The sequence below is a fragment of the Chiloscyllium punctatum genome, chromosome 9 (genome assembly GCF_047496795.1).
Source record: "Chiloscyllium punctatum isolate Juve2018m chromosome 9, sChiPun1.3, whole genome shotgun sequence".
NCBI lineage: Eukaryota > Metazoa > Chordata > Chondrichthyes > Orectolobiformes > Hemiscylliidae > Chiloscyllium > Chiloscyllium punctatum.
Window position 1 is genome coordinate 7773230 of NC_092747.1, and position 15651 is coordinate 7788880.

At 42.3% G+C, this 15651-nt stretch overlaps 1 protein-coding gene across 1 annotated transcript in view; it reads left to right on the top strand.

The window, feature by feature from the left end:
• uvrag (UV radiation resistance associated gene) overlaps positions 1-15651 on the top strand; it is a 314975-nt gene that overhangs the window by 31445 nt on the left and 267879 nt on the right. The window contains exon 3 of the mRNA XM_072576814.1: positions 6647-6681. Coding sequence (XP_072432915.1) covers positions 6647-6681 — 35 coding nt within the window. The remainder of the gene's footprint in view (positions 1-6646; positions 6682-15651) is intronic.

The following is a 15651-nucleotide window of genomic DNA, read 5'->3' on the forward strand; positions in this document are numbered from 1 at the left end:
AACAGTAGGTAACATAATAATTCTAATTTGAATTGGAGGTTTGATGTAACTGGTAAAAGCACATGAGAGCAAAGCTAGAGGCTAAAGCATTTCCAGCAATGTGCCAATCCTACAAGTGCCAAATGCATGAGCAACTGTCTCCAGTGGTTCCCAGCATAACTGATGCCAGTCTTCAGCTAATTCAGTTCACTCTGTGTGATATTGAAACTGGTCGAAACACTGGATAGTGCAAAAAGCTATTGGTCCTGACAATATTCCAGCACTAGTACTGAAGACTTGGGGTCCAGAATTTGCTACCTACCCTAGCCCAGCTCTTTGGATACAGTTACAACACTGGCTTCTACCCAACAATGTGAAAAACTGCTCAGGCATGTCCTGTACACACAGCAGGACAGATCCATCCAGCCAGTTAAAGCCCCATCAGCCTACACTCCATCAGTAAAATGATGGAAGTTGTTATCATCAGTACTATCAAGCAGCATCTGCTCACCTCTCACCACCTATAATGCTTGGTTTGGGTTCTGTCAGGGCCACTCAGCTCCTGACCTCATAGCCTCAATTCAAATATGAACAAAAGAACCATAAACAAATGCATAGATATAGATGCCATCTATCAACCTCTCAGAAAACGAACAGGAAATGACATCACCACAAACCCCAGGAACCCCATCCAGAAGAAAGATATAAATAGAATGCAGGAAAAAACAGCTTCGCTTCACTTGGAGGTCGCCACTGATGATACCTAGCCAGGTAATGAAACGTCTGGATATCAAACCTACAGCTCAGCGAGCAAACCTACACCCTAAAGAACTGAATTCCAGAGGTGGGGTGAGAATGACATCCTTTGCCATCAAGGCTGGATTTGACTGGCTGTGGTCTCAAGGACTCTAGCAAAAGTGGAATCATTGGCAATTGGGAAGCAAACCCTGGGTCAGATTTGGCACATAAGATGGTTGTGGTTGTTGGAGGTCAGTTATCGCTGCTCTAGGACATCTCTAAAGGTGTTCCTCAGGATGGTGTCCTGGGCCTAACCATCTTCAGCTACTTCATCAATGACCTTTGCTCCATTTAGAAGGTCAGGGGTGGGAATATGTGCTGATTTGCGCAATGTTCAGCAGCAATTGTGACTCAACACAGCATTTAATGTTCAAATGCAACAAGATGTGGACAATATCTAGGCTTAAAATCAACAAGGTAAAAACAATGACTGCAGATGCTGGAAACCAGATTCTGGATTAGTGGTGCTGGAAGAGCACAGCAGTTCAGGCAGCATCCAAGTAGCTTCGAAATCGACATTTCGGGCAAAAGCCCTTCATCAGCAATAAAGGCAGTGAGCCTGAAGCGTGGAGAGATAAGCTCGAGGAGGGTGGGGGCGGGGAGAGAGTAGCATAGAGTACAATGGGTGAGTGGGGGAGGAGATGAAGGTGATAGGTCAGGGAGGAGAAGGTGGAGTGGATAGGTGGAAAAGGAGATAGGCAGGTAGAACAAGTCCGGACAAGTCATGGGGACCGTTACTGAGCTGGAAGTTTGGAACTAGGGGGAGGTGGGGGAAGGGGGACTGAGGAAGCTGTTGAAGTCCACATTGATGCCCTGGGGTTGAAGTGTTCCGAGGCGGAAGATGAGGGTTCTTCCTCCAGGCGTCTGGTGGTGAGGGAGCGGCGGTGAAGGAGGCCCAGGACCAGTTCCACCATGGAACACACACCAGATGGCCGCCTCCTTTTAGAGACTGCAATTTCCCTTCCCACGTGGTTAAAGATGCCCTCCAACGCATCTCGTCTACATCCCGCACCTCCGCCCTCAGACCCCACCCCTCCAACCGTAACAAGGACAGAACGCCCCTGGTGCTCACCTTCCACCCTACCAACCTTCGCATAAACCAAATCATCCGCCGACATTTTCGCCACCTCCAAACAGACCCCACTACCAGGGATATATTTCCCTCCCCACCCCTTTTCGCCTTCCGCAAAGACCGTTCCCTCCGCGACTACCTGGTCAGGTCCACTCCCCCAAACAACCCACCCTCCAATCCTGGCACTTTCCCCTGCCACCACAGGAACTGTAAAACCTGCACCCACACCTCCTCCCTCACCTCTGTCCAAGGCCCTAAAGGAGTCTTCCACATCCATCAAAGTTTTACTTGCACACCCACAATATCATTTATTGAATCCGTTGCTCCCGATGCGGTCTCCTCTACATTGGGGAGACTGGGCGCCTCCTAGCAGAGCGCTTTAGGGAACATCTCCGGGACACCTGCACCAATCAACCGCACCGCCCCGTGGCCCAACATTTCAACTCCCCCTCCCACTCTGCCGAGGACATGGAGCTCCTGGGCCGCCACCGCTCCCTCACCACCTGACGCCTGGAGGAAGAACGCCTCATCTTCCGCCTCGGAACACTTCAACCCCAGGGCATCAATGTGGACTTCAACAGCTTCCTCAGTCCTCCTTCCCCCACCTCACCCTAGTTCGAAACTTCCAACTCAGTAACTGTCCCCATAACTTGTCCGGACTTGTCCTACCTGCCTATCAGCTTTTCCACCTATCCACTCCACCCTCTCCTCCTTGACCTATCACCTTCATCCTCTCCCCCACTCACTCATTGTACTCTATGCTACTCTCTCCCCACCCCCACCCTCCTCTAGCTTATCTCTCCACGCTTCAGACTCACTGCCTTTATTCCTGATGAAGGGCTTTTGCCTGAAGCTTCGAAATCGATGTTACTTGGATGCTGCCTGAACTGCAGTGCTCTTCCAGCACCACTAATCCAATATCTAGGCTTGGGCTAGCAAGTAATATTTGCACCACACAATTATCAGGCGATAATCATCTCCAATAAGAGAGAATCTCCCCACTGCCCTGTGACATTTGGCGTTAGCTTCACTGAATTACCCACTATCAGCAACCTTGGGGTTATCATTAATCAGAAACTCAACTGGATTAACCAAATTAATACAGTGGCTGCAAAGGTTAGGAATGCTGCAGCAAGTGTCTTTCCTCCTCATGCTCCAATGTCTGTCTGCCATCTACAAGGTGCAAATCAGCAGTGTGATGGCATACTCCCCATTTAGCTGGAGGGACAAGCGTGATTTGTTGGGAAAATTGACTTAGTCATACAGCACAGAAACAGACCCTTCGGTCCAACCAGTCCATGCCTAACATAATCTCAAACTAAACTAGTCCCACCGGCCTGCACTTGGCCCATATCCCTCAATGTTTCTTTGTATACTTATCCAAATGTCTCAAACATTGCAACTGTGCCCAAATCCACCAATTCCTCTGGAACTTCATTCAACACACGAACTACCCTCTGAACAATTTGCCCCAATGTCTTTTTTTTTAAAATCTCTTTCATCTCACCTTTAAAAATATGCCCTAGTTTTGAAATCCCCAAGGATATTGGTAATTTGCGTTAACTGAAAGAAAATTTTAGTTTCATCAGTCTCTGAGCCATTAGACCAAAAACCAGTCTGAAAGGCCTTGAGCTTTCCAACCAGAATCATAAGATATTGGAGCTGAATTAGGCCATGCAGTCCATCGAGTCAACCCGACTATTTGATCATCGCTGTTTAGGTTTCTGAACCCTATTCTCCAGCCTTCTGTCTCTAAACCTTAGGTTCTCAATTAGTTTGGAGAACCATCAATCTTTGTCTTAAGTATACTCCTGAGGTGAGTTCCATAGTCCTCTATAGCAATGAATTCTATACATTCACCATCCTACAACTGAAGAAATTCCACCTTATCTCACTTCTAAAGGGTAGTTAAGGGTTGCTTGCTTAAAGGCCTGTAAGAAAAATTAATGAGTTAACCAGTGCCTCCGTATTGTGGAGAAAGAAAATCTCATCTGTTGGATTTGCCAAATGACACTTAAGGAAATGTTTACACCCTCATCAGTTGAGTAATCAATTCATTGAGAAGGTGTTGGTGAACTGCCTTGAACTGCTGCAATCCATGTGCTGTAGGTGAGCCCACAATGCAGTTGGAGGGATTTCCAGCATTTTGGACTGAGTGACTTCGAAGGAATGGTGATTATAATTCCAAGTTTGGACAGTGAATGGTTTGGAGAAGAACTTTTTGGTGATAATGCGCCTATATATCTTCTGCTCTATCCTTTGAGTTAATGTGGATTTGGAAGTTGTAATGTGGGTTTGGAAGTTGCCATCTAAGTAACCTTGGTGAATTTGCCCAATGCATCTTGTAGATGGTACACACCTCTACTACTGAGCGGTGGTGGCGGGACTGGAAATATGTGGATATGGTAATAATCAAGTGTGCTGTATTTATTCTGGATGGTATGGAGCTACTCACATTTTGTTGAAGCTGAACTCAGCCTGGCAAATAGGGAGTATTCCAGCACATCCCTGACTTGTCCATTGGTGGGTACACTCTCCAGAGTCAGATGTTTTACCTGTTGCAGGATTCCTTGCCCTTGTATTGTGGCTACAGGCACAGGTAATATGGCTAGTCCAGTTCAGTTTCTGTTCCGTTGTAACTGCGGGATATTGCTACAGGGGGATTTGGTCATGGAATTTTTCTTATGGTGATGGATAGATTATTCCTTGCAGAGGCTATTACCTGGCACTTGGCAAATAGAAACATAAACTTAGGGGCAGTACTCAGTCATTATGGCCCTTGATGCCTACTATGCTATTTAATATGATCATGGCTGATTAGCCAGCTCAGTACTGTGTTAGTGTTTTTGCCCTATTTTGTTTGTTGCTTTTAGTCCAAAGCAATATATCTAGCTCCTTGAAATCATCCATATTTTGGTCTTAACTGCTTGATATGGTAAAGAATTCCCTTCGCTCTCCACTCTCTGGGTGAAGATATTTCTCTTCATTTCAGTCCAAAATGTGCTTTATCTTTACATGCTATTGTCTTTTTTTATGTGGGACCGTATTGAAAGCATTCTAAAAGTCTGGTAAGCCACATTCAGTTGCTTGACTTGTAACTACTAGGTATATCCTTGAAGTTCCAGTAGGTTACTCCAGTATAGTTTTCCTTTCGTAAATCCACACTGACTCTCCACACTTCTGTCACTGTTTTCCAAGTGCTCTGCTATTAAATCTTTTCTTATGGAATTTAGTATTTTCTTCACTGATGTCAAGCTAATCACTCTAATTTCCTTATTTCACTAACTTGAGTTATGTGGGTAACCTGTGAATTGGTTGGAACTATTCAGTCGAGAGAATCTTCAGAGATGCCTTCTAAGACCTTTTCCTTAGATTACGTATGAATGTTACTTGCCACATGTCAACTGAAACATGGATATTGTCCAGGTCTTGGTGCATTGGGTTCCAGACTGCTTATCTGAGGAGTTGTGAATCAGTAGGCATGTGCGCGAAGATCCTTTTAATCCTCAGTACTTCCCCAGGGTCACACCATATGGTAGTAATGGTCTCTGGGAAGCAGTCATGCTCACAGAATCATACTTTTTTAGACAAAATCCGGATGTTGTTTGGTGAGATGGTGCTCTCAATTTTGGCATTGTCACCATTTTTGATTCGAGGTGTTTGTAAGGAGGATTTTAGTGCCGACGAGGTAGTGTTTGTAGTTGTCATTTTAGAGGTCTTAGTTGATACTAGTGGTCTGTCTAGTTTCATTCCTTTTGTTTAGACTATATAGCAGTTTGATATAATGGAGAAGTTTGTCAGAGTTATTTGAGAGGACAGTTAAGAGTCCACCACATTGCTGTATACTAAACTGGGTAAGGATGACAGATTTTCTTCCCTAAAGAACATTAGTGAGCTAGAAGATTTAAACAGGGGTATTTCCAACGCCCCTCCCCCAAGTCTCTCCTCCTTACCTTTTATCTTAGCCTGCTGGACACACTTTCCTCCTTCTTGAAGAAGGGCTCATGCCCAAAATGTTGATTCTCCTGCTCCTTGGATGCTGCCTGACCTGCGCTTTTCCAGCAACACATTTTCAGAAGATTTAAACAATCTGCAATCAGGTCACTAAACTCAAGTTTCAGATTTCTCTGAATCAAATTTCACCATCTCCCATCATGGGATTTGAATCCGTGCCCTTCGGGCATGAGCTTGCGACTCTGCATTACCATTGAGCCACCATCTTATTGTGTTCACTAATTGTCCCCTCTGTTTAAAAAATCATTTCGGATCTTGGAAGTAAGGTTATTATCTGGGTTATGACTTGTCCAGTATTTAGTGCTGGGATCCTGACCGGTTTCAATCCCCTGGTTCTGTAGATTTGAGATTTTTTTTCTCTATTGTATGTCCCTCTGCTTTTTTGGCAGTGATGCATCTCTCAATCATAAGTCGCATCTTGTCAGACTATTTTAGCTGACTGCTGTTTTGAATTGATTTGAAATACAGCATTGAACCAATCTAAATCTTGTGTCTTGAAACTATTAAGTTTGTACAAACCTTTATAAATACCATTAATGTAGTTCTTGCAGTTTGCCCATGGCTTTGAAAAAGTCTCAGTTTTATGAATTTGAAATCTACTTCACAAGCTTACTTGTTGATATGTAATGTTTGAGGTGGGATCCAGGTGGCTTCAATGCGTTTCTGATGTTCACAGCACATTTCATTTTGTACTGCATGTTAACTATTGAGTTTCTGATTTTTACAAGTTCTTTGCAAATTGCTTCCTAACGTACTTTTTTTGTTCCTTTCTTTTGCCTTCAGCTTTTTACACCAGTGAGGTCGTGAAGGATTCTTTGGTAAGTAAGGCTGAATTGGCTCACGTTAGATTTTTTTTCAAATGAGGAATGTACACTAATATTTGTGGTATAGCTTTTGGACTAGTTTTTCCAGCAACACCTTTTTAAAAAAACCCAATTCAGCCAATGCTGGCACAAGGAAGTGAGAGGGGTTGGGGTAACTTGTGTCCTGAGAGCAGAACAATGTGAGTTTGAAGTTTGCAGAAGCTGAGAAATTGCTAGCATACGCTCCATGTTGATGTCAACCTCAGGATCCGAGTTGCAGCATTCCAGCGGCAAAATTTGAGAGAGCTCCTTTGCTGGCAGGCTTGGTGCAGAACTTAATCAGACTCCTGGATGATGGCTGGTTTGCTTAGCGGTTTACTGAACTACTTAGGAAATTACTTATTATTCTGGATCTCCCTCCAGCAAAAACATTGGTGGGATTACCTACATTAAATGGACTTTGGTTCTGAAAGCGAGCTCACCATTGCCGCCTTGAGGGCAATTGGTGAAAGACTTTGCCGGCTTTTCAGTGTGCATGTCTGAACTTGGTTTTTAAAATCAACAGACTTAAAATGAGCAACGTTCATTAACGTTGAGGGGGGCCATTGATGCCCACTCCATCCACACGAAGTATTGGAAATGTGGCTAAAATGGCAATAGAGGCTGTGTATATTTTCTGAGGAAGTCTGTGGGATTTGATGAGTATCCAGAATGCTGATTTTTTTTAAATTCAAACTTCCAGGGGTTGGTCCGCTTTTTGCTGGGGATAGCCAGGTTGAATTTTAAGTTCATGGTGCCTGGTTGCTTCTACAGTTATTTTGTAAAAGCACATTCACTTTGTTTTGCAACAAATCTTTCGTCCTCGTTCTAAACACACCTTACCACTTCGCTATTCTGTGGTCATTAAGTTTTACATATCAGCAGCCACCACTTAGGTCAGATCTCTTGTTTTGTCATAATTATTCCTCTTGGCAAAATTGAGATTTATCTTTGAATGTAACTGGGCCGCGGAACTGGCTGGAATATATTACCGAACAAATGAATTGTACTACTTTATAAACACACTAACTATCATTGGGATCATTTTTGGGTAGAAAGTGAGGACTGCAGGTGCTGGAGATCAGAGCTGAAAATGTGTTGCTGGAAAAGCACAGCAGGTCAGGCAGCATCCAAGGAACAGGAGAATCGACGTTTCGGGCATGAGCCTGAAGAAGCGCTCATGTCCGAAACGTCGATTCTCCTGCTCCTTGGATGCTGCCTGACCTGCTGTGCTTTTCCAGCAACACATTTTCAGCTCTGATCATTTTTGGGTTGCAATATCTAACTAAATTGCAAGCTCCAGATGATTTGTGTTGTCACTTGATTAGAAACGTCCTGTTGAAGTTCAGTGTTTGAACTTGTGTCACTAATGACAGGTCCACAACTGTTGTCACCACTCCCTGTGGTAGTGTGCTGAAAACAAACTGAATTATTCAGTCTACGTGCATAAGTGGTGCATCTCATTGAAACTTATACAATTCTAACAGGACTAGACACAGTAAACACAGGACATCTGCAGAAGTCATACCAGACTTGAAACATTAGCATCTGTGGAGAAAGAAATTAAGCAACAGACCTGTGTTTCTCCAACATTGTTTGTTCTGTACTTGGTTTAAAAAGTGTATTCATTCACATTTTGGTCTAGAGACCAAAAATGAGGTATTTGCAATGGGGTTCATGCTGGGATGTTAAGGACTTCAGGTTCTCACCAGATAGTATACTGGTTTGCAAGTCCCCATTCTAAATATTTTGAACTTAATACAAAACTTTCTCAGCTTTCAGTATTTTAAAAAAAGTGTAATAATCTCAATTTACAGCATTCATTAAATGTTAATGAAATTTAATTTCATTTCCTTTCAAGATTGTTGAATTTAGACTGCTAAACTAGATATTTATCCCATTCTGGGTTGTCTTGTTTTGTTAAATGTGGTGAGCTGCTATGAACTCCCAATGGTTTCTGTGAAATTAGTATTTTCTCTTGTCAGTTAAGGGATGAGTAACAGTAAATAGACAATAGTAAAACATCCTGATTGGTTTTCTCTGATGTGAAAAAGCAACACCATTTGGATTTGAAGCACTTAGCCCAAGATGTTGTGCACACCTGGAGTTCTCTCCTCAAATTATTTGCCCTTGGAAGAAAAGGTATAATGGCTAGATTAAAGGAACTTTTGCACAGTTAAAGATCTGTAATTTTTTGGGTAAACATGTGAAGGGATATTGAGCAAAGATTGCTAAATGAAAATTATCAGATCCCTAATCTAGTTTAACTAACTTGCGGTATAAGCATTTTTGCTAGGACTAGGATTTATTGCTTTTCCCTCCATGACCTTGAAAAAGGCTGAATGGTCTATTCCGTTTCCCCTGCTTGAACTTGTTTTGCTGTGCTGTTTGAATTCATGTACAAATGCATTCAAGAACTGCTTCTTCCCCACTGTTAGCAGACTTTGGAATGGACCTCTCAAATGCTAATGATGTGAATCTTCTTGCATCTTCTCAGTAGCTGTAACACTAACTAGCACTCTGTTCTGATATCCTGATGCACTTGTTTAGTACGATCTGCCTGTAAAGCCAACACTTCAGTGTACATCGGGACATGTGACAGCAATAAATCAAATCAAAAAGCTTGGTAGTTGAAGTTGTGTATTAAAATGGCTGTTGCTAATCTCGTGGCAAGGAGTATTGGTAATGAATTCTGAAGGCAGTCAAGGGGAACCTGTGTCTGCAAATTGAGATAGCCTTCAAATGTTTCCCTGACAATTTGGTGCATTATCCTCTTCAGATTGATGATTTATGTTTGCGTGTTAGTGTAACTAGGTAGAACATTGAATTTGATCTACACTGCATTATGTCACACACTCATTGTAGCTCAATCCATAGATTAAAACAAGTGCCAAGTTGGCTACACCTGACTGCTGAAATCGAGGGGCTTATTTAAAAATTGGCGTAAGCATCTTGGACCACTGCAGCTAGCAGAGAAAATCTATTCGATCTATTAGTATGCAGCTATTTTGGAAAATTAAGTTGTCTTCAGTGTATGCAGCTGTAAATTAGGTAGCTCAAAATTGATATACTTAAGGCTGTTGTATCAGCATTTGTTCAGTTGGTCACATCTAAGTCTGATGGTTAATATTCATACATTAAGAAAAGCATTTTATTTTGGTCATTACCCTGATGCTGTTTGAGTTTTCTGTGTACAAATTGGCTGTCTGTCACTTTTTTCCCAAATTATAACATGAACTACACTTCAGAAATATTTCACTTGTTGTGAAGTGTTTTGAGACATCCAATGGTTATGCAAGTCTTTGCTATACATAAATGAAAGATTGAAAGACTTTGGTTTTTTATGAAAACAAATGGGAGCTCCAGCCCCACTGAAATTTGGCTTTTGTTTGTTGCATGGCACTGTGGCATAAATGTTTTGTGTCACTACTTGTATCAAATCTGAATGTTGTTTACATCTTGTAGCATCTAGGTATACTCATTCTTTTTTGCACAGAATACAAGGGGGCATAGCTTTAAATTAAGGGGGGGTAGATATAGGACTGATGTTAGGGGTAGGTTCTTCACTCAGTGAGTCGTAAGTTCATGGAATGCCCTGCCAGTAGCAGTGGTGGACTCTCCCTCTTTATGGGTATTTAAGCGGGCATTGGATAGGTATATGGAGGATAGTGGGTTAGTGTAGGTTAGGTGGGCTTTGATCGGCGCAACATCGAGGGCCGAAGGACCTGTACTGCGCTGTATTCTTCTATGTTCTATGTTCTTCTAGAATCCATTTATTGAAAATGGATTCTGTGCAATTATCCATAAGCATCTTCACTTCTGAGATGGAAGGAACATCTTTTGAGGCAACCGCAAATAGCTGGGGGGGTGATGGTGCAGTGGTGTTGTTGTTGAACTGTTAATCCAGAGACCACCTAATGTTCTGCGGACCTGGGTTCAAAACCCACCATGGTAGATGGTGCAATTTGAATTTTCTTTTAAAAAAGAAAATCAGGAAGTAAGTGTTTAATGATCACGAGTCCATTGCTGATTGTTGGAAAAATTTATCTAGTTGACTAATGGCCTTAAGTGAAGGAAACTGCCATCCTTACCTGGTCGGCCTACATTTGACTCCAGACCCACAGCAATGTGGTTGATTCTAAATGGCCCTGTGGACAACTAGGGATGAGCAATTAATGTTGGCTAAGTCAGTGACTCTAATTTAATGAATGAGTTAAAAAAAAAATTGAACACTGTCTAGATGAGTACTTGCAGTTCTGGGATGTGATGACTAGCCTCCAATCACAACTATCTTCCTTTTTTGTCCTGGTTATGATCTATGCATAGGAATCTCGATTATCTGAAATGAGATAGGCGGGCACTATTTCTTTTGGATAATCGATTTATTCGGTTAATCGATTCAATGCCCTCCTTTTGGGGCACAGTTTTCTGTTAAGTCTGCTCTCTGTTCAGGAGACGAGGCAGCAGCACACTGCTCATGAACCCTTGCACCCCAACCCAGTCCAACAGTGCCCCCCAGTCCAACACCTCCGCTCTAACTCATCCTGCCCCCCCCACCCCAACCTGACCAGCATCCCCCACCCCACCTCCTGCTCTCCCCCCACCAACCCTGCGCCCCTGCTAACCGGTCCAACACAGCCCCCAAACCCATCCAACACCGCCCCCACCCTGCCAATTCCACAACCCCCATCCATTACTGCCCCCCACCCCACCCCCGTCCGACTCCTATCAATGCCCCCGTCGGCCCCCCTCCCACTGTGGGGCAGCTGGACTGCATACCAGTGGGGTAAGTCTCCAAATAGCGCGCACGGGCACACAACCTTTGACTGCAGCTTTTTCAAAGTTTCACCTCTGCTCTGTACAGGACGATGTTAGACAAAATATCTGGGGAAGCGGGGTTTAGGGTTCACCCCTATGTAGAGCTCCAGGGAAAGTGTGGGAAGAAGGTGCGAGATCAGTTATTTCAAGACAGCGCCTGGGCTCCCATTGATGTCCACAACTGTTCTTGGCAGTATTTTGGTGAGCTAAGATCATTTATAATCATTGTAAACAAAAGACGCAATCAGGGTTGAAACTGGTCTTTGTAATGTTTCTATTGGGATCTCGATCTCCTTCCAATAATCTGATATTCTGATAATCGAGGTTCCTCTGTATTTGGATTAATGTTTCAATGTAGAGAGCTGATTGGCTGTGGTAGGACCTGAACTGAGCATCATTGAGTGGCTATTATTGCTGGGTAAGTGCCACTTGACAGCACTCAACACTTTTGCTAATAACTCAACCTGGACATGGGCTGAAGCTAGTAGGTTTGGATGTATCTCAACTATTAGAAGCTGGGCAGTTGTCCATGTTGTGAAATAGCTGCCAGTGTTTTTAATTGTGCTTGAATAACTTAATTTGGGAAGTTACCTCTGTAACATGAGTCCTCTGCAGTGCTCCTGACCTGTTATTGTGGCCCATCCTTTGTGCAGTATTCATTGCTGTTTTGGTGTCATGTGGAGTGAATCGAAGTGACTGTAGATTGACACGAGTATTGTTGGGGACCTTGTGGGAGACGTAGTTGAATTAACTACTCAGCATTTTGCGTATGTTTCTGCACTGGAAGTGCTTATTTTATACTCTTTTTGGTGAAGCCATGATTTGAGGATGAGGTTGTTTGTGCAATTTGCCTTCTCTAGTTCATTGTTTAAATCATTCACCATTGTTGACTGCAGGACCACAAAGCTGTTAATTATTTGGTGATTGTGGGGTCAGTTGTTTCTGGTGTACTGCTTCTGCTGCTGAGCATGCATGCTGTCACATTGTGGTTGGCTTGGCCACAAATGTGAGACACATTTGACTTCAAGCCAAATCTGGCATTTTCATTTCCTCCTTCATAAGCTGCTGTATAGTCCAGCATTGGCTTGGCAGTGTCTGCTTCATGGCAATGGCCTATATTTCAATTTCTTATTTGTATGTTTCCCAGTTTTTGTTTGACGGGAATTGGCAATACATGAACAGGTGACCACATCATGCCTTAGAAGACAGGCTGACCGAAACAAGCAGCCTTCAGTACAGTGGCACAACTAATTCATATCTCAAGGTTTCTTTATCACTTCAGGATCCAGCCAGGGATCAAACTGCAAATTACTAGATCCGAAACACTGAGGAGGTAATATCAAGACAGTCAGCAAAAAATTTTTAGAAATATATAAAGAGACCAAAGTGAAGATAGACTAGGGAAATAATGGATAACTAGGAAAAGGGAGAGAAGTTGAACAAAGGTTGCATTGTCTTGCTAACATAAAATGCTTATAGCATTCCAAATTATTAAATACTGAACGTGCAAAAGGAGAGGAAATAAATATTAGTGGAGGAAAACATGAGGGATGAAGACTGATAAATCCTCTTGACCTGATAGTGTGTCCTAGGATATTGAAGGAAGTAGCTACAGAGTTGGTGGACGCACTGTTAATAATCTTTCAAGAATGCTTCGATTCTGGAGAAATGCTGGAGGACTAGGAAACTCCCAGTTGAATAACATAACACTTTATTCGAAAGGTGAAGCAGGTCAGTTGGCTCAACATGTTATTGGAAAGTGTTAGTCCACCTGTAAAGGATGTAATAGTTTCTAAATGCTGTGCTATCATGCTGATGATAGATCATATTATTTTGTGAACGGGGAATCTTGTCTGACCATGAGGATGAAGATAGCAGTGGATATAAGACAAGTGGGTTTAAGAGCCCACAGTGTTGGAAGAGTGCATCAGTATGGTTTAAGGATTGGCGAAATTACAGGAGTCCGTTTCTTTTAAAAAAAGGATGGCAATCTGTGATTATTAGTGTGCCACAATGTGCTGGAGCTGTTATTATTTACAACATACCTTAGTGACTTGGTTATAATATATTTGCTTCCCTCATCCAAGTTTATGGATGACCCAAAAATAGGTGAGAAGGCAAGTTGTGAGAATGACAGTCTGCAGATTGAGATAGCTAAGTTAAGACAGGGCAAAAGTGGCATCCTGTAACTTGCGATTTAAATTAATACCTTTGGATGAGGGAAGTGACTTGTACTGGAGTCAGGTTTGCGGATAACTCAAATAGACAGAAAAACAAGCAGTGAGGATGATTTCAAATGCGCTGAGTTTAAGTTGGCAAGCAGTCAAGTAGCTATTAGCAGAATATAATGTGGGAAGTTGCGAAGTTATGCACTTTGGCAGAATGAATAGAAAAGCTGAACATTATTGGACTGGATCAAGCATACAGGAGTCTTCGTGCATAAATTACAAGCTAGCATCCAACTTTAGCTGCTAATGGGGAAGACTAATGGATTTATTTTCAAGGGAATGAGTATGAAAAATAGAAAGGTATTATTAAAATTGTACAAGGCAATGGTCAGATCATACCTACAATACTGGGAACTGTTTTGGTACCTTCTCTAAGGACAGAAATACTAATGTAGAAAAGGCTCCCAAGGTTGATTTATTAATGAAGGGATTTACTATGTGGAGAATTTAAGTAGGTTGGGCTTAGACTCACTGTTTGTTAGGAGAATCAGAGGAGATCTGATTTGTAATGTATAAAATGCTTTAGGGTCTGAACTGGATAGATACTGAGGGGTTGCGTCCCCTGTGGGAGAGACTTGGACCAGTAGGCCTAATCTGAGTAAGCAGAAACGCAGTTAAGACAAATGATGAATTTCTGAGGATTGAGTTTGTTACTTGTCTGTAAACTAAATAGGCTTTGGTTTAGTTTTGACACTTGGTGAAAAAGAGATGAAAAGCAGAAGTTTGGGTTATGTGCAAGGCAATGTTTGTGCTTGTCCAGAACCATGTTTGAGGAATGAGCATCTGAGAGTGAACTTTTGCTGAAGTTGCACTTAGAGTAGTTGAAAGTTCTCTGCTTACATGGGCCTTTAGGAACTGGGATGAAATTTTCATTTTGATGACTGACTTGGTTTATTTGAAAATTGTGGATTGTGAACTCCATGTAAAATTGTGCTGCACTATTCAGTCCTTTTTGTTGGGGAAAAAAATCCTTTTCAACAATGGATAATTTCAGAATCGCAGAATCCCTATAGTGTAGAATGACGTAATTTGGTCCATTGAATCCACACGAACCCCTCAAGGGCATCCCAGCCAGACCCAGCCTCCCACCCTATTCCTGTAACCCTGCATTCACATTGGCTAATTCACCTAACCTCCACCTCCCTGGACACTGGCCTATTTGGTATGGCCATTCTACTTAATTTGCACATCTTTGGTACCTGAACATGTATTTTTGTGAATCATTTCAAGAATTAAGCAAGATTATAATTTTGTTTGTTAATTGCTTAATTGAGATATTGAGAGTTAAGCATGTTGCTCCTTCTATTTACATTTCAAATTTTAAATTTTAGGGTAATTTTGTGTAACTGTGCAATGACTGCATTAATAGGACTTGTGTGCTCCGAAATATAAATAAAAACAACGCAACTTTGGAAAGTTGAACCAGAGATTCCTGCACAGTTATGACACTGACTAGAAATTGGATCTACTTCCTGTTGCTGTAGTAGTGTTGGCTTTCAATATCCAGTTTAAGTTAATGAAACCAGCCATTACTGTAATTGATGTAGCTGTCCATGGGTTTTTTTTTCCCACGATTCAGGTTTTGAGGGGTCTTTTGAGAGGAATAGGAATTGACTTGGACAAGGAGTTTCAGGTCTGAAGATCTTGAAAGCAGAAATGTTTACAGTGGAGGGAGAGAAGGAAGCACAGGAGACCAAAGTGGAGGGATGGTGAAAAGGATATTCACTGTGCTCATGTTCAGACATAACCTGTCCAACTTGTAACGGGTCCTAAAACTATCCAAAATTTCAAGAATCTAAAATCCTTCATCCTGCACTGTCTGTCTGGACACTCACTCATCCGCTGTCTCCTCTGTTCCTACATTCATGACTGTAAGGCACCAGAAGTAATCTGGCATTAC